Source organism: Scophthalmus maximus, chromosome 3 (assembly GCF_022379125.1).
Source record: "Scophthalmus maximus strain ysfricsl-2021 chromosome 3, ASM2237912v1, whole genome shotgun sequence".
NCBI lineage: Eukaryota > Metazoa > Chordata > Actinopteri > Pleuronectiformes > Scophthalmidae > Scophthalmus > Scophthalmus maximus.
The window spans coordinates 22,876,847-22,899,244 of NC_061517.1; the positions used below are offsets into that span (position 1 = coordinate 22,876,847).

Sequence of the window (22,398 nt, forward strand, 5' to 3'; positions counted from 1 at the left end):
ACAGTGACAGCTACAATCAAGAAACACACAGCAGACTCATGAATCATGAGAATAAAAATCTTTATTAGTGTTTTATGAAGTCTGCATAATTTGCCACACGCCTGAGAAGCTTATGGTCAGAAAAAAAAAAGAAAAAAAAGAAAAGAACTGCTCTATCAATACCGCCCTCTACTGGTAAAACAACTGCGACATCTACTGTACTGACTGCTCTGCAAAAAGATTACTGATAAATACACACATACTTTACTACTGTTATGTATATGTACGTCTGGTCCACGTCAGTTTTTGTAATGTATTTTGTCACATTCATATGTTGTAGGCCAAAGATAAAAACAATGTAACACTGGACTCTAACACATGGTTCAGTTCCCCATAACAAAACACCACTAGGTGCACTTTAAGTACAATCACTAGTGCCATAAGGTAAACACATTTACACCAAAAAGAAGTGAGGGGAAAGAAACATGTTAAACTCGCAACAGCCACGTAATGACGATAATGGCAGAGTTTAGGCTAATAAGTCTTGTTGTACATACTGTATTTTATAGACAGAACAAATACAATACACACATTAACACAGAATGTCCCAGTGTGCAGGCACATTCGCTCTTCTTTGCTCATGGAAGAAAACTGCTCTCCTCCCACATTTCTGTAACATTTTGAAAGCCAATTACATCTGGTTGACCTTAATCCGGTTGACTGAGCACCAAAAGGCTACAAGAGGTCACGTGTGTTTTTCAAAAAAAGTGAAGAGATGAGTGGATGAATGGCCATTACAAAGTTTTACATGCTTCTGGATTCATTAAAACCATTACAGGAAAGTAGATTTTGGGTTTCACTTTAAACTTTAAATGTACTTTAAATGCACTGGATTTTTTTTGCAAAAAACAAAGGATAGAAACAGGCTACACGTCATGTGGGGCAGTGATTTTTTTTTTTTTTTACCAAGACAGAGGTGCTATTGGAAATGAGTTCAAACTGAACCTTTTGGGTAAAAATGAAGGAATGATCCTTGCCCTTCATATCACTTTAGAAACAACTGTGGTCTTGAAAATATTACTTCAATAAAAAGTGAACGACAGAAAAATTTAAGTATACTTATATATAAAAATACACGAGAATACAAAAAAGTAGCAAAACAATGGGGATATAGGCTAAAAACTGAATAAATTTATTGATACCTTCAATTTCTCCTGGTCAGACCTTTAATGCTTCACCTTGGAGAACCCCAGGACTCCCAGTGTCATGTCAAAATGGGAAAAAAGCAATTATATAACAGCTGATATTCTCTGGTCCCTGCCCAGTGCTCCCTGCAAAGCCTGGCCAACATGTCTTTAGTTTTCTATATCAGGCTGTTCAGTGGGGATGCAAGTCAACTAAACCAAGGGCCTTATAATGATAAGGAAAGAAAAACACAGCCAGACTGAGTTTGCAGATTGTTTAGGGTATTCAATTTTGTTTTTAACTAACATTCCTATTTGTCTGTTAAGAGGTATGTCTTATAAAGACACACGTAAGGAGTTACAAAAAATGGCCATACTGGCTAAGTCAATTCAATCAAATTTCACAAAAAACATTGTGGCATATTCCTTCAGAGGAGAACAACCACCAAGACCATAATTTCTTCACCAAACCTTTCTCCCCTCCACAAAAGATGGGGCCAAGTTTTCCAGAGAAAAGTAAACTTAGGTTCAGAACAATGGTTGGGGTGGGCTGGAACAAAAATAATTTTAGCATTCAAGCTCCTGTTACTCATACAAGCAATCTTCAATACTGAGAAACTATTCACAGATATTTTTGGTATTTCCCCCACTTCCTGGACTAAAAACCAATATACACTTTATTTGTACCACAAATAGATCTAATATTAAGGATTTGGGGAAAAGCAATTTAACAAGGTGCATGACATAGATGGGTAACAAAGTGCCAAATTTCTTACTGAAAAGTCTGTATGTGTATGAGTGCAACAGTGTAGGTGCATTTGTTCTTTTGTGTGCGTGTGTGTATAAAGTTTAAAGAGGGATGTGGAACCGGGCCACAAATACTATGAAGTATGTTACAGAAAATTCATTCTGTTGGGTTTCCATTTTTTTTTTCACGAGAGGACTCACAAGTTAAGAAATTAATGATCTTTGTAATGGGCTGAGTTTTTTTGGGCGTTTCCTTAGCTGTTTAGGACATGCTGGAGCAACGTGCAGATGGGGAACCCATCTGGGTTAGAACCTTGTCCAGCCACTGCAGGGGACCGTTCAAATGCAGCTCTATCCAGCAAGGAGTGCTTGTGACAGTCTGCCGCCTGGGAAACAAAGGCATACATTTTAATGTCTCTGCAGTATGTGGCCAGGAAACTGAGGTCATAGTTAGTAAGTCTTGACTATGTGACTATGTGAAGGAAATATGTATGATAATACATATGCAATGTTAACTTCCACCGACAACAACAAGAACCAATCCCTGGATTTAACCATTTACCTTGCATGTGACATCACCTTATGCTATCATTAATATGGACATAAAACATTCTCAAAACGAAAACAATACTTCTACTGAAGAAGTTAACTTGACTAGCAATTTAATACTACATTTCTCACCTGTACTCGGCCCCCCAGCCTTTAACAAAGCTCATGCGGATGGTGCACATCCTGGTGAGCTGGTAGACTGCCTCAAAGCCCTGGTTGACTGACTGAGCCAGCAGGGCTGCAAATTCCTGGTTGTTGAAGATTTTTAGATTACAGCCTGAAAGAGTTGAAGACATAGGCAGCAGTTAATGTGGCTTTTCCCAGACACACCAGGCCCCCACACAGCTTTTGGCTGGCACTGCTCTGTCATTTATTGTGGTGCGTTTGGCTTCACTGGCTTGACTTGTCTTTTAGCATCAAAACCAGTGGGTGAGAGCGTGAGCTCTGGCCGGCCAATCAGTAATTACATTCATTTAGCAGGGTTTTTACTACATTTTCACCTTCAAGCAAAACTTTTCTATATACAAATCAAATATACTGTAAATTTGCATTCTGACTACATGTTATCACATTTTTGACTGATTTGACAATAGTACAGATACACTGGAGAAGTAACCTGTACTACATTAGTGGTTTGAGAGGTATCTATGGAAACTGTGGCTGTTAAGTTTTTTAGGCCGTTATTCTGGTTCGCCATTGGAATCATTTGCAACTAATATGAATCCAAGCTAAATATCGCTGCCGTCCAATACAAAAGAAGCAACTTCTTCTTTACATGGAATGTAAATTGTACATTCATCACAATGAGATATATAGTTTATAATTCTCTTTTGTTCAGTGGACACCTTACTGTAAATCTAAGCTAATTTCTCTGATTGCTACACAAGGGACATCTTCAACATCTTACCTGGAGGAATTTTACACACTGTTGCTGGATGCCAGCCATACCGCTGGTTGCAGTTTGGACTCTGGACAAAGATGGCGCTATCACTCAGGCACTCAGCAAATACCTCCCCTCCAATATAGTACAGTCTAACCCCTCTTCCTGTAAACACAGACAGCACATATTCGTGACCTGAATTAAACAACGTGTGAATATGTAAGACTAGACCACTGACACACTTTGAGTTGTAACAAAAACTGTAAGACGCTAAGATGTCGCACACAGATAATACCTTCCCATGAAGCTGAGTGAATCTGTGCCATACCTATGTGCCTCCTGGTCATCTCCACAGTGGCATTCCTGTTGACATTAGAGAGCAGCCCCAGGCAGAAACGCTCAGAGTTTGATGGATCTGTGAACCCGTCCACTGTCAGCGAGGGCTGAGAGGCATGGAACGTCTCACCCACACGCTGATTCAGCTCATAGTATGCTATTGAGCACCAGAAGGCCGGCTCCGAGTAAGTCACCGGCTGCAAGTCTGCAGTAGAAGCTCATGTCAGTAAAGTTTCTTCCTTTGACCTAACATGTAAAGACGCTGTCTACACATCTGTGTATATATTGATTAACCAGCTGCCAACCTGTCATGTATTAAACACACAGTATGCTCGTGTGTTCGGTATTATTTTAGTCTTTGTATTGTTTCAGATGGGAAAGATTTGGGTCTTACCCATGCTGTGATTGACGGGGGACAAGGTACTGGGGGATAGTTCGGCTGGAGAACCTGAAAGAGACAACAGGAAGTTGTAGATTTGGACAGTTAACACAGGATTACATAACAGGGGCAAAAGGTGGATGAAGTACAGCATTTGATATTACATATCACCAGGTCGAAATCAGTATGTGAAGTTAAGTCTAAATCCCTCAAACAAGGATACATGTTTGTCAAAGCACATGAGGATGTTAAACATAATGATTTTTACAATGATTAAACTTTATTACAAGGTTATTCACTGCATTTTGTCAACTGATATATTGCCTGATATATAAAAATCTGGAAAAAAAACAACATACCAATATATTCCCTGAAAAGAAAATGGAAGGAGGCGCTAGTCTAGGGTACCTGTGTCCATACTTTGATTCATCTGTTGATCGCTGGCCTCCCCATCCTCACTGATGTAGCCTGGTGGAGGCGTCTCTGTTAAGAGGACACAGGGATGTAGCTGTGATGTTATCAAAATTGTATATGGCCGTTTATCTAACTGAAAGCAAAGACACCCATTTAACTAATCACATTTTCCTTCCTGAAATGCTGCACACAGTAAAAGTCTGACTGGATATAGAGACTCATATGTTTCTCTTGAATACAGTATCAGCAATTTGAAAAATAAAATGTATATATTACACACCAACGCATGCACAATACAATGCATAAGAAAATAATTACTATTTCTTCACTTACAGCATTAAATTACTACACTTCAGGGAATTATTTTAATATTGTCACGTCCATCCACTGCAGAGGGAAACTCACCTGGTATATAGTTGTTTGGAGGTTCAATTCCTGCTGGAAAGTTTGTGTTCTCGGGTATGGAATGAGTATAGTCATCCAGAGGTGGCAGCTCTGGCAGGATTTCTGAGTGTCTTGGCACAAGAACAGGAGGCAGCACTATAGTGTTGGGTAAAGCATCAGAAGAGACCCTGATCAGTTTGTCAGAGGTTTTTGGACATTTTTGATGCAAAAAGGAACATGTGCTTTCAAACAGGTTTCATTGTTGTGGGAAAATCTTTGCAAGAGCAATGAGACAATGATGAATCACTAACTGATCATGGCAACCTAAAGCAGATTTTACTGTAGATTTTCTCTATCCCTGAAACTTTTGAGGAAGTAGTTGCACATTTGCGAAGAAAAATGCACTTTTTCCTCCCTGAGTGTTTAATGCATAGATTAATACTATTCTCTAAGAATTTGCCCTGTTTAAACTACAAATTAACACATTCCATGTGGTTAATTTAATCTATACCAAAACTACAGGTTAAAGATGACAATGTTTTTTGTTTTATGGGGGTATGTGCGGGAGAAAATTCTCTTCTTGTATGGATTGAATAAACAAAAAACATGTTCATAAGCCGGGCTGCATTTATAGGGCTTTTTTTTTTTTTACTGTGGGACAGTTGTTGTGCTAATCGGCTGCTGCTGCCTGTAGCCTCATAGTTAGCATAAAGGGACAGAATGCTAGTGACCTTCAAATCTAACGCTCCTAAATTTCACTTATTTATTCAAGTTAATATAAAGAGGTGGTGTCATCAAATATAGAGATGTAGATGACACACTGGATTATTTTCAAGAGCTCTGAGGTCATAACTGTTCCCATAAGCATCAGATAAATACTGAGAAGAAAAACTGTAAATGTAGTTTCTGATAAGTTAAACAAAATGCTACTTGGGCAAATGTCTTTAAAATATTTCAGTTTAGCAACTGAACTTTCCAGGTGTCAGTGGGAGCTGACAGATGTAAACAATCATGCCCTAATCACGCAATAGTCAGTGAAATACAAACAGATGTGCATGTGTTAGGTAACAACTGTCCACTGGACAATCCTCTCACCTGGGGTCTCCACCCTCTGGTAGTGGTAGGGGTTGATGCAGACCTCGTCCTTCTTGAGGTGGAAGGCATACTCGCAAGCCTCGATGGCGCGCAGCTCATGGTGGCTGTGAAGGTCCGGCCATCGCCATAAGCGGCAATAGATAACATGGGGAAGCCCCTTCCTGTGGGAGACCTGCAAGCGGCCATCCAGGGATCTGATTGAATGGCAAACAAGAGATGGTGATGAGAGGGGTAGAAGACAGGGTGAGTGGCGGTGGGCACATAATATGGCCAAGTTGCGGAGGGAATGGAGATGGATTAGATTGAGTGGTGACAAGAATGACAAGCAAAGATGCTCTTAATGTCTGTCATCTCAAACATTGTAAAGACAACTCTCCCACATCAAAGTTGTATGCAACACTACACAACAGTTGAGGATAGTCACCTGGTTTGGTCAGGGTAGCTGTATAGGCCTGATGTATCCCACTGTTCTATCGTATTTGGTGTACTCAGTCCCCATATTTCAGAGCAATTGCTGTGCACAGAGAGAACAACAAAACAAAACAAAAAAAACAACATGGGATATGGATCATTCAGATTATCAGTATGGGTAATGTGAACATTTAAAGGAAAATGGAATCTGCTAACACAATGAATAAAACAAAGAGCATTCTTCACTAGTGTGGCACTGTATCAAACGTTTCATTATAGTTATTTATGTCAGAACTTAATTGGAGACATTCAAACAAAAAGTGAAGACAGACGATTGCACAAAAAAAAAGCGGGAGGGGGTGGAGGACGCAACCTTGAAGAAAAAAAGAAACAATTTTCAGACATTCTCAAATATTCACAAGGAAATGGCCAAAAAATAAGAAATTAAAAACATGGAATACGGACAAATGAGAATTGTTGCTTCTGAGTAACAGGGCAATAACACATCCTACACGTTAAATGCTACAAATACACAAAAATAAATACTAAATTTCATAACTTAAGTGGGATCAAAGTTACCATTAATAACTGCAATTGTCTGGTTAATGACAGGGCAGGAAACCAACTTTTGTCCAACAGACATAGCAGCTCATAAGTCCAACAATTCAACAGCTATTTTTAGTAAGGGAAACTAGGAGTTTGGAGTGTCCAAATTATGAATGGGTAACCACCAAAATGGCTTGCCTTTCTTGTGTCACCTTGTTAATTATGGGGAGGAACAGCTAAATGTACAAATTCAAGTATGGCTGGTTGCAATGGCCCAATCTGTCATTATCTTGGGGTTGTAACCCACCTTCACATATGTTGGTATTCTCCACTTGTCCTGTCCTCTCATAACAGATTATTTCGACCACATCAAGCCAGCCACTGTATTTCTACAAATGTAACAGTGTGGCCTAGAAAAATTCTCAGGCGATAACAACCAGCCTGTTATCTATAGACATACAAACATCTGACACGGTACTTGGCAGAAAATCAGTGAGGACATAATCTGTTAACACAGTGTTCCCCCTGAACGTGAGTCTGGGCCATCAAGGCTGGCTGGCTGATAAAGACAACATCTTAATTCGCCCTTCCAAGGTCTCTCTCCCCATGATAGTAATGAAACTGTCTAACAGTAAGAACAATTGTAAACAAACAGGAATTTGATTAATTTGCATCTTCTTTTTAATGAGCAATTTATGTCCAACTATCTTGCATCACTATCACATCCCTAAAAAAGCTTTGCAAGATTAAAAATTACTAACAATTCTATTTCAAGCAGAGGTCTCACCTCAGCACACATGCAAAACACATGTCTAACAGCAAAAGCTTTGGCCCTAGATTAAAGAGTACTCAAGTGTTGGGGAGTGTACCTGGGGATGGTGACACACTTGGTGTTGCAGTTCTGTGTTGTGATGGCTTTCTCCAGCTCATCTAGCTGGCCCGTCCTCTTTAACTTCTTCACCAAGCTCTTCACAGCCTTCTCGCACCATTTCTCCTCTTGCCCATTCTGCTCTCCACCACCCGCTCCGCCCTGGCCACTGGTCGACTTCTTCCAGCCCAGCAGCCTCTTCACCACAGGAGGGGTGAATGGCAAGATGGAGGACATCTTAGCTAGAACAGCTGAGAGTCTCCAGAGGACTCAACACAAGCTCTCACACACACAGACAGAGGGGACCTGGAGCAACAGTTGGGACCCTTGCTCGAAAGGGGGCCCCTCTAGAGACCAGTGAGTCACAGGGTGGAAGCCAGTGCAAGCAGTGGTATACTCAAAAGAGATGGACACCTTGGGAGAAAGTCATAAACGGTGTACGTCATTACAAACAAAATCTGGCACAGGAAAATAACCATATCTGGCTGATCAGCACAATATATGTCAGGTATTAATCAATGCAACTTCGAACACTGAATGAAATAGCAAGCAATGCATGGTAGATGTGGCAGGCGCAATGTTACGTTAGTGCCTTTTGTATGAAGTCAAACACTTGATGAACATGATCGAACACAGAAATGTCCACTTGATGATAGCTGGTCACACACTGCCCGACTTCTAAGCTAGAGAACTTGCAAACTTATAAAGTTAACACACGGGTTGTGCCTCGTACCGTCGCGTCCCGTGAATACAGGCGATCACGACCAGCTATTGATGAAGATAATGAAGCGCACAGTGGACGCTATCAAACAGATGGGCATAGAGACTAGTTTCTGACAGTTGCTAACTCCCACTGGCTTGGGAAGGCCGGCTGCTAGCTACCTGATGGGGGGGCCTGCCCAACTGAAATCACAACAATAAGTTCACTATCTTACTGAGTGCTTAACGGTCAAATGCTAAAATAGTCTTAGCTTGACGCGAAAGGCGAAATATTTCAGGTGACCTAGATATGTAGATCGAAAGGGAATTCGTGGAGAAGTCCTCGTATGGCTAGGTCGGCTAACGTTAGCCCAACAAGCTAGCTGCCAGCTTGTTATCAAAAATCCTTTTGTTGTGATCCAAGAAAAAAAACCTCCTGTGCGCAACAGTCAAGTCGCGCTACTTCGCTGCCTAACGTCACCTTGTCGAATGCATTTTAAAACTACAAGTAATCCAGTCAACCAAATTGTCACTTTATGAATGAAGCCGTTGAAATATTTTTAGTTTGACGCAGCTGTTGCGCGTTTGTCACTTTTGCTATAATATAGGCACCGAAAGGAGTTAGCGTCTTGGACAAACTCTTCCAAACTGAGCCCTGGCTCCCGCTGGCTAACGGAGCTAACGAACATCTCTCACACAAATCAACATGCTTCAAAGTCGAGAAAGCGGCTTAAAGCATTCAAATACTTACCTCAGTTTTAAAGTCCAAAGCTCCGCTTTTTGAGAAAAATGTGCGCACAGCCCTTTAAACGCCCTGCCGGCAATTATGAACGCATAAACTGAATTGTGCCGCAACTAATTTTTGACAAGGCTTGTAGGCTCCTCTCGAATTGCTACTAGTGCTACTGAAGCTAGCTAGCTATGTTAGGTAGACCGGGACAACACAACAAACTGATAGCTACCTACAGGGGGTTCGTCCCGCCCACTCAGACCCTGATTGGACGATTATGAAAAGACCTCTAAATACTGGCCCGTGTCCTTGACAATCCTGATTGTTTATTTGACAGCATGTTTTATCATTATAATATTTTATTCTGCATTTTTACAGAATATTATAAAAAAAGTAAAAGTAAAAGAAAAAGTGTCAGTATTATTTAAATATCTTTATTTCCGTTTTATGTAAGTCAGTTAGATAGTTATAGCTCCTCCCTTTACTCAGGTGGATAATTAGGCTATATTGGTCTCACCTGGTACCTTTATAAAATTGCCACACTGCAAAATCGGCAGCACTTGGCCCGTTTTATTATATCTGCGGCGATGGGTGGATGTTTGCTTCTTGGTGCAGTCTTACTGCTGCTCATGGGGTCCTTGCAAGGTGAGTCAGGTGTACCAAAGTTGTTGTTTTTTCACCTTCAAAAACAACCCGATTAGACTATACATGTGGTAACTTATTCCAAGTGATGTTACTCACTTCAGACACAGAACAAAGGGATGTGTGATCGTTTTTTTATCTGTAACTATTATAGGAAAGGTTTTGTCTTTCTCTTCACCTGGTCCAAACAATTGTTTTAGCTGGAAGCAGTCGTTTGAAGTGCAGCCTGAGCTCCAAACTGTGCAAGGACGGCTCCGAGTGTGTCCTCTACAGCAATGTGTGTGATGGAGAGCCAGACTGCAAGGATGGTTCGGATGAAGATGACTGTGCATCCGAGTGCCACAGAGGTATGATACTGAATTCACAAAAGTGCATTGTGAAGAACTACTTTCACACAGGGCAAATATGTGAATGACTGAAAGTTAAAACATCATTGAAAGGAGTATTAAAGTAATAGATGGGACTAAAAACTGAAGTGTCATGAAGGACGATATTGTTTAAGACAACATTACTTGAAGCTTGGTGTACCTTAAAGACTACTCATGATTAAGCCACTGTTAGGATGACAAATGGAATACAGAAGAAACCTATCACACATACAAGTGATTTTAATGCAACCACAAATGCGAAACTTTTTTTTTGCTTGAAACCAAACAGATCAATTTCAGTGTGCCCATGGAAAGAAGTGTATCCAAAAGGACCAGATTTGCGATGGTGTACCTCAGTGTCAGGACCGTTCTGATGAACTGCAGTGTATGAAGCATACGGATGACTGCGTTCACCACTGTGACAACAGGAATCGCTGCTTGCCTGCAAGTTTCCTCTGTGACGGCGAGAAGGACTGTTTAGATGGCACCGACGAGGCCAGCTGTGGTAGACTGAAATGATTAGAGAATATAGATCTTTCTGTGGCGATAATCACAACCATATTAAGGGCAGAATACATCCTTGAATCATAATGTTTGTTCATCTCTCTCTGCGTCTAAATCAGGAAACCTTGAGGAAGATTGGTATGAAAAGGAAGAAAAAAACAGCACAACCCCTGATCTCCCTGTTTCTGGTGGCCCATCTACCAACATCAAGTGTAATTTGGGTGCCATACCCTGCAAGGACAACACAAAATGTGTCCTCTACAACCATGTCTGTGATGGAGAAGTGGATTGCAGCGATGGCTCAGATGAGGGAGACTGCGCATTAGCATGTGGAACAGGTATTAAGGTTGATCTGTGTGGGGTTGATCCCTATACATGGGTTAAGAACCATTTGACTGCCCTCTAGTGGGTATTCTAGTATGTATCAGAATTAAATACATTTCTTTCACCTACACTGAATATATAGGATATTGCTTCAGTGATGATGGTACAGAGACTGTCAGCAATTTGGCTTCATACAATACACTGACATTATATGAGGAGGACCTTTTAGTAGATGTAAATGTATTGACCTGAATGTAGTCAAAGCATATGGTTCTGAAACATTGGCTTGTATTGTCAATAGAAAAAGGTGTGTAACTGTGCAAATCATTTATGGCTAATAAACACAAAAGGCATCCATAGGTATATAGCATACTTCTAGTGGAACATCACGGATATTTGGAGTCTGTTCACACTGTTACATTCACTAAAGCTGAGAAAACACTATTTGAAAATCAACTTTAACCAGCCAGCGTCCTGACTGATGTTGTGTATCCTCTGCAGACCAGTTCCAGTGTGCCCATGGAAAGAAGTGCATTGAGCAGAGCCAGGTGTGTGATGGAGTGCCTCAGTGTCAGGACCGCTCAGATGAATTGGCATGTGCCAAGCACATGGAGGGCTGTGCTCACCACTGTGATGACAAGAGCCGCTGCATTCCCAACAGCTTCCTCTGTGACGGAGAGAGGGACTGTTTGGATGGCAGTGACGAGGCAAACTGTGGTAGGTTGTCACTAAACTAGGAAATTAATATCTACTGACTATCAGTTTTGCTCTTCCAGGGCACTTTTGTGATGCCATCTCTGCCCCTTCTCCCTGTAGCTGAAGAGAGCTGCAGTGCCACGGAATTTAAGTGCACCAGTGGCCAGTGTGTGTCGGCTATAATGCGTTGCGATGGAAGCCTAGATTGCTGGGACCGCTCAGATGAGGAGGGCTGCCCTAAAGCACCGGTCTGCACAACCAAACACCGCTGTCCCGTGAGCAGGGAGTGTTTGTTGCCAGAGTGGATCTGTGATGGAGATCGGGACTGTAAAGATGGCACTGATGAGAAGGTGCATGTTAAAGGCAATACCACAAGTGAAAAGAAAAAGCATATGAACCAAAAATGTAGCTTTTAAGAGCTAGATAAATACCATACGAAAGTGTCGATGAAAGTGAGAATTCTACGATGGACCCAATTTCTATAGGATTATTTACTTTTTAAATTTTTTTTATGTAAGTGTAATGAAGTAAAACTACTTATGTAGCTTGGAGAAGAAAAAAAAATTAAACGGACATAGCTGAAAACAGTTTTTGTGTAAATATAATGACCATAGTGTGTTCATTTAAGGTTGTTTTTTTTTTTTGCCACATGGTTAAAGCTTAGGATCAAGAACAACACTAAGCTGATGTGAAATGTGTGCAGTACTTGAGCTCTCCCATTCTTTGACGCATTATTTATACATTCATTTGTATCAGAGATTTGGGACATAGCTTGAGAGTTCTTAATGGCAAAGTGTTTTAAAGCCATGTACTTCGAAACGTTCACCAGGGTACCCTGTTTTCAAATGAAATTGTGTAATAAAATGAAATTGTGACCGTAACAAAATCCACTGGTTCCTCTTTAGGATTGTCCTGTGGTTCCACTGAACTGTGGTGAGTTCCAATGGTCTTGTAAATCCAAGACCAAGTGTATCCCTACAGCCTGGAGGTGTGATGGCATGAAGGACTGTGACGATGGCAGTGATGAGACTGAATGTGAGTACTTGTACATTATAGAACACATGTTAGAATCCAGCTGGAGATATTTGGTAGGCATGTACACCCCACCCCATACCCATGTTTCATGTCTGAGTCTCTGCACTGTTGAAAACAGTAAAAAAAAAAAATGCAAGAAAATAATGATGCCTTGGTTTTTAGGGTAAAATCTACACAACATTAAAAGCAATAACTGTTCCTAAGAAATTACACTTTTTTTTTTTCTGAGCAAAGGCTGAGAACAGGATACAATCTGAATTTCAGAATAAAATATCACTGCTTGCCCTTTATCAGGAAGCTTGAGCTTTCAGCAAAATCATGTATTGCCACATGTGAAAACCAAAAGGATAACCTTTTTACTGGATTAATATATTTTAGGCTATAAGAGCAGAAAAAAAGGAACTTTCCTATCATAGGTGTTTACTTTGTCAAATCTGGGCTGAATACCTGTAAAAACTGTGTACCAGGTGGGGTGGTGCCATGCTTTCCTCACCAGTTCCAGTGTGGAAGTCAGGAGTGCCTGGATCCGTCTTTGGTGTGTAGTGGCATGACCAACTGCGCAGATGGCTCCGACGAGGGAGGCAGCTGCCAGATAAACTGTGCAGAGGCAGATGACAGCCGCTGTTCCCAGAGCTGCTATAGCACACCACAAGGAACGGTGAGGACCCTTTATCTTCAACTTTGACCTAATTGGTTGACATCAAGCACACATACTGTCCATCCTGACAGAAATGCAGTAGAATCTGAACTGACTGTAGCAGTATATTGAAGATTCTTAAGGGCCATGCTAGATGAACAAACTTTTTGTATGAAAAGATTAGAATTGTTATCTTTTAATACTTTATTCCTGCTGTGTAGCGTTGTCACTGTAAAGCAGGATTCAGGCTCACTGAGGACGGGCTTACCTGTGCTGATATTGACGAGTGTGAAGGTCCGAGCCCAGGTGTGTGCAGTCAGCTGTGCGTCAACACTCCTGGCTCTTACAGATGTGACTGCCACCCAGGCTTCATAATGGAGGCAGGTGAACACCACTGCAAGATCCCAGGTAAAGACCTTCCAGGAGGCTAGAACAGGGACTGGAAGGCAAGGATTATTGAAACAAAGAAATATTGCATCTCAAAGGAATAGTTTTGACATTTTAGAACATGCGTCTCAATTTCTTGCAACACATTAGATGAGGATATTGAATACAACTGTTTTTAAATTCAGCAACAGCCAGGAGACAATTAGCCTAGCACAAATAATGGAAGTGAAGGAAAACGCCTTTCCTGCCTTAAGACAAATCTACCAGTATGTCTAGATCTTAAATTAATCTAATCTTGTTTGTGCCAAGTGTGAAATTGTCATGCTGGTATTTTTGTGCTCTAATATTTCCTGTCCGGACACAGTGACTAGAGGCATGGGCACCTTTTGGATTTAGCCAGGCTAGTTGTTGTGCACAATTTCGAGTCGTTCAATTAAGCTGTAACACTTCTAGCTCCATATTTCTTACAAAAATTGGGTATTGAATATGAAACATTCCTTTGAATGGTTTTAAGTTTATTAGAACATGTGTCTTATATATGCATAGTAACACTTGAGTAATGTATACATTCACTGAGATTATCTTTATTTAAAAAAAAAAAAAATTATAATAATGAACTAATACTTGATCTTTTCCTCAACTCTCAGGTGAACCTTACCTGTTGTCGTCAGTCAAGACAGACCTGTTTGTGTTTGGACTGCGCAGTGGCAGCCTAGATGTGTTGCCTTCCTCTGCCAAAAATGCCATCCTGTCTCTGGACTACGACTGGAGGGACCAGAGGGTCTTCTGGGCCAGTCTGGACACTGAGAGCATCAGGTGGTCCTCGCTAGACCAGAAGACCATGGGAACTCTGATTAAAGGTTTGGGAGTATTGTGGGTGACTGCATGAATATTAATATAGATGTCAAAAGAATTCAGTGTGATGCTCAAGGATACGTCCTCAAGAGATGACACAATTTGTTTCCACAGAAGTCCGTGCTGATTCTGTAGCTGTGGACTGGCTCGGCAGGAACATGTACTGGATTGATGGGATGAACAGTCAGATTTTTGCCATCAGACTGGGCACAGGCACAGTGAAATCCCAGGACCAGAGTGTCATCTTGGATGAAGACCTGGATCAGCCCCGCTCTCTGGCCCTCCTGCCACAAAAAGGGTCTGTATGAATTAATTTAGCTCAAAACATTCTTCAAATGTTTCATTAAAAAAACTTCACATCAGTATTCAGTCTTACATTTTTCTACCAGGCTGATGTTTTGGACAGAGATTGGTAATGTAGTGAAGATTGAGCGGGCTGGCATGGATGGGTCAGAGAGGATGGCGGTGGTGAACTCCAGTCTGGGCTGGCCTGGTGGCGTGGCTGTGGACACTGACAGAGTCTACTGGACAGATGAAAGACTCGGGGCAATTGGATCTGCGACATTGGATGGAGATGATATCCGGGTAAACCAGCGGAATGCTGTGATGTTGACTTTGCTTTTAAATGTTTTTCTTTACATCCAACAAATCTTGCTGCAGAACTTTCCAAACTTGAAAACTCAGGTTAAAAGCTTTAAAACAAAAACGAAGTAACAGCGAGTCGCATGCCTAAATATAAATGTGGTATGTACAAATGTCATTCCAGATCTTACAGATGAAAGAGACCACCAACCCATTTGCTCTGGCAGTGTTCAATGACATGCTCTACTGGTCTGATGCCAAGAAGCGAGTGGTCCAGGCCGCTCATAAAATCTCTGGCAAAAAACATCAAATTCTCATGAAAAGACATAAACAACCTTTTGGTGTGAAGGTGAATAAAATGTTTAGAATAAAATTGACTTATGCACAGATGGAAATGGGGTTATTATTGTATGATAGACGGTAACTAGATTAGGATCACCCACATGTATGAAGTGCTGACAGTAGCTTACCAAATTGTTCCCACAGCATTGATATTATATGGCATCCTGATATCTACAAAGCTTTCCACTTATGAAGATTTTAAACCATTTTGGCACATTTTAGAGAAATTATAAAAATCCAGAAATCACTCAGGTAAAAATTGTCACTGGTATCTAACATCTAACGCATCCATTCAGTGTCTTACCAGCATAAATTTCAAGGTTAAAAAAAAGAGGCATGGTTAAAAATATGCTTTCCTGCTTGGTTTACAGATAATCCATCCATGGCTCCAGATGGGTAGCCAGAGCCCCTGTGAGAAGAGGGAATGTTCCCACATGTGTGTGTTGGCCCCTGGACCCAAGGCTGTGTGCAAGTGTCCCTCTGGTCTTTTACTGGCTGAGGATGGCCTGACCTGTTCCAGCCTGGTCAATTCAGCGTTCCTGCTGATGCTGTCTCCTTCCACTGTCACCCAGGTCTTGCTATAATGCATATTTCCGAGGTCTAATCGGCTTTGGCAGAATATAATTGCATTTTCTAGTTGGTTTTTGGTGAGATTTGGCGTAAAGTAAGAAAATTGATTGCACACTACCAGTGCTCTAAATGGGTAGCTATAGCCAAAGGGGGTTAGCTTAGCAAAGACTGGAAATGGGGGAAATTACTAGTTAGCTCTGTTCAAAGGAAACAATTCCACTTACCAGTACATGGAGCTTTAAACTCTAACTTACAAGTTGTCATTTGTTGACAAATGTGTAGAAGTTAGGTGGACCTATCGGAAGAAAATTATTTAAATATTCATATTTATGGTTTAATTGGTGTGCATGTCACCCGAAACAAGCATTTATTTACATTAAGTGCAGGTCCTTTTCCACAAAGCAGACAAACCAAGCTCCCTCTTGAGGGCTGATCAGGAAGCCTCTGGGTAAGAGGTGTGACATTTCCGACATTTGATCAAAGCAATTAACCGATCACAAATGAGTAAGCCAGTTGACCAATCTGCATTTCAGACGGACCCCCAAATTAAAATTTTGAGCCTGTAAATGACCAAAATATGGAAACTGTATTTCCCACAAATACCAAAGTCTGCCTTTTTGTATTTTCATTATTCATACATGTAGATTTATCTATATGTTGTCTGTAGATTTACTTGCAGTCCCGAAACAGAGCAGCAGAGCTGAAGGGCTGGCCAGAACACCTGGCCCTGCAGTTGCCCAGTGTCAATGAAGCTGCAATCATGGACTACAACCTACATGACCACACCCTATTCTTGACTGATGATGGCACAAATTCTCTCAGCTCTTTCAAACTCAAGGAATCAAACTTGGCATCCCAAGGGCAGCTTCTCAAGCTCCTGGGTGACACTATCACTGCCATGGCATTGGACTGGGTGACATTAAACGTCTATTGGAGCAGCAATAAACAGCCCCGCCTGCTGGTCACCTCCATCAAGGGTGCGCACACTGCTGTTCTCTTAAAGGAAGGTATTGGAAGAATAGGATCCATTGCCATTCACCCTCCCAGTGGAAGACTCTGTTTCACCAACCTGGGTTTGCAGGGTACAGGTACAGTGGCTACTGTGGAGTGTGCCAACATGGACGGTGCTGAGCAGAGGGTAGTGTGGAAGGATGCTGTCCAGCCCACATCTGTGGTCTTCTCCAGTAATGGGGATGCAATTTACTGGGCTGACACCGGTAAGAAATTTTATATTATTTATATATTAAAAAAACTGTAATTATGGGAAGTTTTTACGTGGTTGGTATTGTTTTTACCATGTGTCATCTTGGCCAAATGTGATCCCAAAGACGACTACTGTAGCTGGAACTGCAGTAGAGGTGTTTTTGAGTCTGTGGACAGATTTTGTCACGGATGGCGTCACAGCTGTCAAAAGTTGAGATCAACATGATGAGGGATCTCCGACCCATGAGTATTACTCAATAGCCATTCATATCGAGTAGTAATGACTACAGAGTACTCATGGGCTGGAATATCATGTTGACTGGTGTCATAGCTACTGTGAATATGTTGCAAGATGATCTATAGTTTCAGTCTCCATGCTATAAAGTAAAAATGCTTTGGAATACAGCTGTAATTGTTTGTTTAGAAAAGAAGTAACATATCATGGATTCTTTCTCAGCTTTAGGGGCCATTGGCTCTGTCCAGCTTGATGGCTCTAGATACAGAGAGATGAAGGTCGGTGATGGCCTGACTGCTGTGGCTCTGAGTGATGATACACTACTCTGGATGACTGTCAATGGTAATGTCTAATAGTATGTATTTGATGAAATAACATCTAATGCCATTGGGGGCACAAATTAGTGGGTGATGCTTTTCAACAACATAATTGAAGCTTGAATTATGTATCTACTTGGTCGGCATAATTCTTTTACTGTGTATCAGTAATTCCCCAATAGGAAAATAGTCTCATAACATCTGCATCTGAAATAGAACACATGACTGAAAAGTGCTGTTTTAATCTGCAACAACTTAGATTTTATTTTTTCCTGTAAATTTTTCATGGTGTTTGCTCTTTCTCACAGACAAGACCAGACTCTGGTACAGAGATGAGCAGCAGCAGAGCAAGTTGTGGTTTGAAGTTGGCACACAAGTGGTCAGCATGAAGGCATTTAGCAAGTCAAGTCAGTCTGGTATGTACGAACCACACATCAGGATACCTCAGGCATAAAATGGCAATTTCTTGTTGGTCTTAATATAGCTGGGAGTTACCCATCTAGATGGTTCTCTGTCATCTGGTGCCAAATTCGAACATCATGAACTCCAACTGATAGACAGTCCACTTCTTTCAACAGGTTCCAATCAGTGCACAGAAAACAATGGCAACTGCCAGCATTTTTGCCTCGCCACTTCAGGAGGTCGGACATGCAGGTGTAGCCACGATCACATCCTTATGAATGCCACCCACTGCAGCTTGGATCAGGGCTGCCCAGTGGGCAGTAGGCCATGTCTGGATCAACTCTCATGCCAGCCTGTTGAGAAGTTCTGTAACGGGCATGTAGACTGCTCTGACCACTCTGATGAGAACTGTGAGTATTTATCTTTACTATGAAGACGTCATAGTACAGCCACGTAGATGTAAGTACATTAATAAAAAAAAATTTTTTTGTCTTTTTAGGCGTCAATCTGAAGCAGTGGTCAGGAGTCAAGGTCTTTGCTCCCATCCAGCCTCGCAGCTCATCTCTTTCTCCCTCCCCTTTCCCCCCTCTGTTTAAAACCACTGATCTGAAAACCACCCTGAATGTCAGCAGCCGGCTCTTGAACCTGGATGCCCAGCAGTGCAGCCAGAGACATTGCAGTAGCAATGGGCACTGTGTGAAAATCAATGGGGACACCACATGCGCGTGTTCACTTGGTTACAGCGGTGATTCCTGTCAGGACAATATCTTGAAGACCATGCAGGGTCCAATCATCTATGGCACTGCAGGGCTTTGTGTAGGCATGCTGGTCATTGCTGTGATGGCAGTGGTGGTCAAGAGGAAGAAGAGGACCAACATGAGGTTTTTCAGTTTTTACTAATTTGAACCCCTCCTGTCACAAACACATAACCAAACATTTTCCGTTTTATAGGACACCAATTTTTAGAATGGAAACTAAGCTGTATAAGGCACAGCCATGCTTTGAGCTAACATGCTCACAAGGACCATGCTATGATGAACTAGTATTTTTAAAACTTATGTCAACAGATGCATGATTAGAATGGGGACATGTGAGGACTAAAATACTGGTCATATCAATTAATTTGAGTTTGATTACATTGAACCATGTCTTTTTCAGACGCCTTGTATTAATGTCAAATTTAATTGATCAAAAATCAGTTTTCCAGTTTCTATGATGGCCCTTTGGGACTCATAATTGCATTTACTCTTATTTACATATGGCAGATAAAGTGGCACATTACACTATGTGAAATATCAGGAAGCCGATATGCTCAGCATGACTATATTAACATGCTGACATTTAGCAGGTATTAACCATGTTTGACATCTTAGTTAGCATGCTAACCTTCGCTAATAACTGCTAAACAAAAAGTGCAGCTGAGGCTGACGGAAGGTTATTTTTGTATTTGTCAGATTTAAAATGATGACCTGATCATAATGATGCTAGATGAAAATTTAGATCACCAAAGTCATGAAGATTCATTGGTGCACCATAATACCCATATCAAATTCCATGGCAATACATGCAACAGTTGTTAAAACAGGAAAAAAAACGAAACACCGACCCTGTGGTCGAGCTAAATTTAACAAAGCATGATCCATTAACGCAGTGGGAATCATGTGTATTTCTACATTCAATGTCTGCGGGGAAGGTATGAACAGGTAGCACAGGACTTCAAATACATTTTTTTTCCCTTTTCTGCAGGAGTGCTACTCCAGCAGCTGTGAAGGGAACAAGTATGACAGACCTGGAGAATAGAGCTGAGACCACCCCCAGCACAAAAACTGCAGACACAGAGAAACAAGAGGTGGACCATCCGAAATCTCTATAATTTTAGCAGCTACAACTCCAATTAGCAGGTTCCCAATTTGTCTGAGTGTGCTTGGTCATGAGTCTGACTTTTCTTTTTCCCGGCAGGACGTGGTATTGTCTGTGGACTGAGGCTGACGATGTGGGCATGTGATGTTTTAAATAAAGTTTTCATTGTCAACGGTTTCCTTTCCAAGTTGCTTGAGCATCATTTATTGTCAGTTGGACCACTAATGAAGATTTCTTGACCTGGATGGCAAATCAGTTCAGTATCTTAAGTTATTAGTAAGATATTTTCCACTGAGTATGATAATGGGCAATAAGGATGTGGCATATTAAGCACTCTGACCTAGGAGGAGAGACCTCAACTGAAGAAAATGCAATATGTCAAATGCTTTGGCTATAAAGTACACTTGTGAGGATCTCTGATCAGAGATTCACTAAATAAATTTAACTGGGCTGCTTCGCATGGCCATCCCACGGCCAATGAGTTTAAATCATCATTGTCATGCAGCTTTTTTGACAAAATTTGAAATGGATATGGTCAACCTGCTACGAGGATGCCATGCCATGGAACTGCTGTTTAACAAAAACTAAAAAATCTTTGGAATTTAACATCGTCAAAGCCTTGTAATTGGAAGCTTTTCGAGCCGGAGGAGTTTGTTGATGTACAAGATGCTCAAAATTTGACCAATAAATTCAAAATGGCAAATTAAGCCATTTTACCAGACGTGAGACCGAGACCCATAGAATATATACTTTTTTTTTACCGGACTAGATGTGTGCAACGTTTGGACTTTTCAAATGTGTAGGGCCTCAACAATGTGAAAGACGCAAAATTAACGAAACAATAGGGGTCTCGCACCATCCGGTGCTTGGGCCCGAAATATAGTGTAGTATAGTATATAGTATAGTTTTTTTTTTTTCCCAAATAGGGTGTCTTTCTTTGTCTCTGTGATGAGACGTAACCAGGAAATAGTAATGACGAGTAAGTCTAGACCAGAATATTCCCATTGTTCACTCTAAAGCCACAACATGTTTATTAGTTTATGAATAGGAACCTCTGGCATCCTTAATCTCTTATCCCATTATAGTTTTTAGCACTTCACCTTTCTATGTCTAGGGGTGTTCAGCAATTTGGCCATTTGTTAAATATGTTCTAGAAATGCATATCTGTATGTTGAGACACAAAATAATAGCAGGTTACAGTAATAGAATTACGAGCAAGTCATTTGCATTGAAAATGGGTTGAAATATTCCTGCTACACTTGAAGATATTTTCCACAATTTGTAAGAAAATACAATACAATACAAATACAAAATACACAATGCCTCGTGTTTTAAAAGCTGATCATGTGTTTTGTATGTTAAATAAAATGGAACAATATGAAAAAAAAATATGTACCACTGTCAGGTAGTAAGGAAAAAATATAGTGCATGTAAAATATCTCGGAAAATTTTATAGAAGTATAAAATAAAAATTCTCAAGTAAAATTAGATGACCTCAAATCTGTTTGAGTAAATGTACTAAGTCACATTACTCCACTGAAATGAATCAGTATAGTGCTTAAGGTGTATTTGTTTCATCAAATACAGGAAACATGGCAATGGTAATTCTACGGACTACACTTTGTGCTGTCTTCATGGTGACTGCGGCCATGTCCAAACCAGTGAGTAGCTCTACTACTCTGTCATACTATCTACAGAATATCACTGTAAAGCCGTATAAGAGGACTTGTCACATTCCTTATTATATAAACAGGTCTATCTAAGTGAGGGTGGGGATTCATCCAAGTCATCAGAGTCCAGTGAATGCAATTCATCAGAAGAGGCCGCAGCTAATGCCGAACCTTCACAGGATCCCCTGCAAACAGCGTTTACAGAAACCGTCATTCCTAATGCTATTGAGGACACTGCCCCAGGACCTTCTCCAGCCACGATCAACACTTCAGCACTGCTGGACCCAGAAGACCCGCAAACCTCCACTGATACTAGTCCTTTACAACTCATACCAGATGATCCTGCACAAACTGATATTGGCATTGACGTTTCTAACGATATACCTGATCCTGCGCAGAACTCAAATCACGCTGACACTGTGCATGTTCTACAAGTTAATGAGGTCTCACCGCACCCAGGAATAACAGAACCCGACATATTCATGGGTTTTGGTGGCACAACTCAACCCCAACTCGCCACCACATACCACGGATTCCCCCAGGGCGCCACTCCACCCTTTCCTCCACA

General features: G+C 41.1%; 2 protein-coding genes across 3 annotated transcripts; one reads left to right on the forward strand and one right to left on the reverse strand.

The window, feature by feature from the left end:
- Positions 1-43: 43 nt before the first annotated feature.
- On the reverse strand, positions 44-9,401 carry LOC118313368 (mothers against decapentaplegic homolog 2). 2 transcript variants are annotated; one of them, XM_035638750.2, is made up of 11 exons: positions 9,223-9,401; positions 7,774-8,186; positions 6,372-6,461; positions 5,948-6,141; positions 4,874-5,008; positions 4,475-4,537; positions 4,070-4,123; positions 3,668-3,880; positions 3,367-3,504; positions 2,592-2,736; positions 44-2,296 (listed from the first exon to the last, which is right to left on the reverse strand). In XM_035638750.2, exons 2-11 carry the CDS (start codon positions 8,007-8,009, stop codon positions 2,173-2,175), a joined length of 1,392 nt encoding a protein of 463 aa, XP_035494643.1. In that variant the 5' UTR covers positions 8,010-8,186; positions 9,223-9,401; the 3' UTR covers positions 44-2,172. The 2 variants fall into 2 exon arrangements, with proteins under 2 accessions (XP_035494643.1, XP_035494641.1); XM_035638748.2 differs by having other exon boundaries at positions 4,463-4,537.
- Positions 9,402-9,730: 329 nt separating this feature from the next.
- On the forward strand, positions 9,731-20,332 carry lrp13 (low-density lipoprotein receptor related-protein 13). Its single transcript, XM_035638747.2, has 21 exons — positions 9,731-9,846; positions 10,044-10,190; positions 10,501-10,716; positions 10,835-11,053; positions 11,541-11,756; positions 11,856-12,085; positions 12,641-12,770; positions 13,238-13,428; positions 13,629-13,815; positions 14,442-14,654; positions 14,764-14,947; positions 15,039-15,234; positions 15,416-15,580; positions 15,945-16,145; positions 16,811-17,360; positions 17,804-17,923; positions 18,207-18,314; positions 18,477-18,710; positions 18,800-19,181; positions 20,047-20,149; positions 20,260-20,332. The coding sequence occupies exons 1-21, from the start codon at positions 9,789-9,791 to the stop codon at positions 20,281-20,283; spliced, it is 4,074 nt and encodes a 1,357-aa protein (XP_035494640.2). The 5' UTR covers positions 9,731-9,788; the 3' UTR covers positions 20,284-20,332.
- Positions 20,333-22,398: the final 2,066 nt, after the last annotated feature.

Excerpts from the sequence above, each read along its gene's own strand:
- lrp13 (XM_035638747.2), top strand. The coding sequence starts at position 9,789 with ATGGGTGGATGTTTGCTTCTTGGTGCAGTCTTACTGCTGCTCATGGGG. Across the intron at positions 10,717-10,834 it reads CACCGACGAGGCCAGCTGTG|GAAACCTTGAGGAAGATTGG; the intron begins GTAGACTGAAAT and ends CGTCTAAATCAG. Across the intron at positions 14,655-14,763 it reads CATGGGAACTCTGATTAAAG|AAGTCCGTGCTGATTCTGTA; the intron begins GTTTGGGAGTAT and ends TTGTTTCCACAG.
- LOC118313368 (XM_035638748.2), bottom strand. The coding sequence starts at position 8,009 with ATGTCCTCCATCTTGCCATTCACCCCTCCTGTGGTGAAGAGGCTGCTG. Across the intron at positions 4,124-4,462 it reads GAATCAAAGTATGGACACAG|GTTCTCCAGCCGAACTATCC; the intron begins GTACCCTAGACT and ends TGTCTCTTTCAG. Across the intron at positions 2,737-3,366 it reads AGTGTGTAAAATTCCTCCAG|GCTGTAATCTAAAAATCTTC; the intron begins GTAAGATGTTGA and ends CAACTCTTTCAG.